Below are 390 nucleotides of genomic sequence, written 5' to 3'. Positions count from 1 at the left end.
ACATGAAGAAGGAAAAGAAAATGTCCAGATTTCTTTAGAATATTTGTTGCAACATCTGGCCTGAATAAGCGTAAAGGACATTCTGTTGGCCAGACTGCTCTGTTGACAAGATGTTATTTGCTAATGTGGTATATGCTTCGTCAAGTTCCTCCACTGCATTTTCTCCCATTATAGCATTGGGGTTCATCTCTTTCTCTCCTTTGGCAGACTCTCTGTATTTTTGTAAGTATAACTTCAAAGGATCGACGTAATCGTCGAAGCCCAAGGTAGACATAGCAAACAAGATATCTTCACCGTTGATGGTTTTTCGTTTCTCATGTTGACATCTTTCACTAGCCTTGCTTGTGATAAAACTTATAAATTCTGAAACACATTCCTGTACACATTCTT

At 38.2% G+C, this 390-nt stretch overlaps 1 protein-coding gene across 1 annotated transcript; it reads right to left on the bottom strand.

Moving 5' to 3' along the window:
* Positions 1-6: 6 nt before the first annotated feature.
* Positions 7-385, bottom strand: LOC106867116 (nuclear transcription factor Y subunit beta; the record flags this gene model as incomplete). The annotated part of the gene is made up of 1 exon (XM_014932341.2): positions 7-385. A coding segment is annotated over one exon (351 nt), but the record flags the coding sequence as incomplete, so codon positions are not given.
* Between the last annotated feature and the right edge of the window lie 5 nt (positions 386-390).

Source organism: Octopus bimaculoides, unplaced genomic scaffold (assembly GCF_001194135.2).
Source record: "Octopus bimaculoides isolate UCB-OBI-ISO-001 unplaced genomic scaffold, ASM119413v2 Scaffold_174039, whole genome shotgun sequence".
Classification (NCBI taxonomy): Eukaryota; Metazoa; Mollusca; class Cephalopoda; order Octopoda; family Octopodidae; genus Octopus; species Octopus bimaculoides.
The sequence above is the reverse complement of the archived record's forward strand: the minus strand, read 5'-3'. Positions and strand labels throughout refer to the sequence as shown.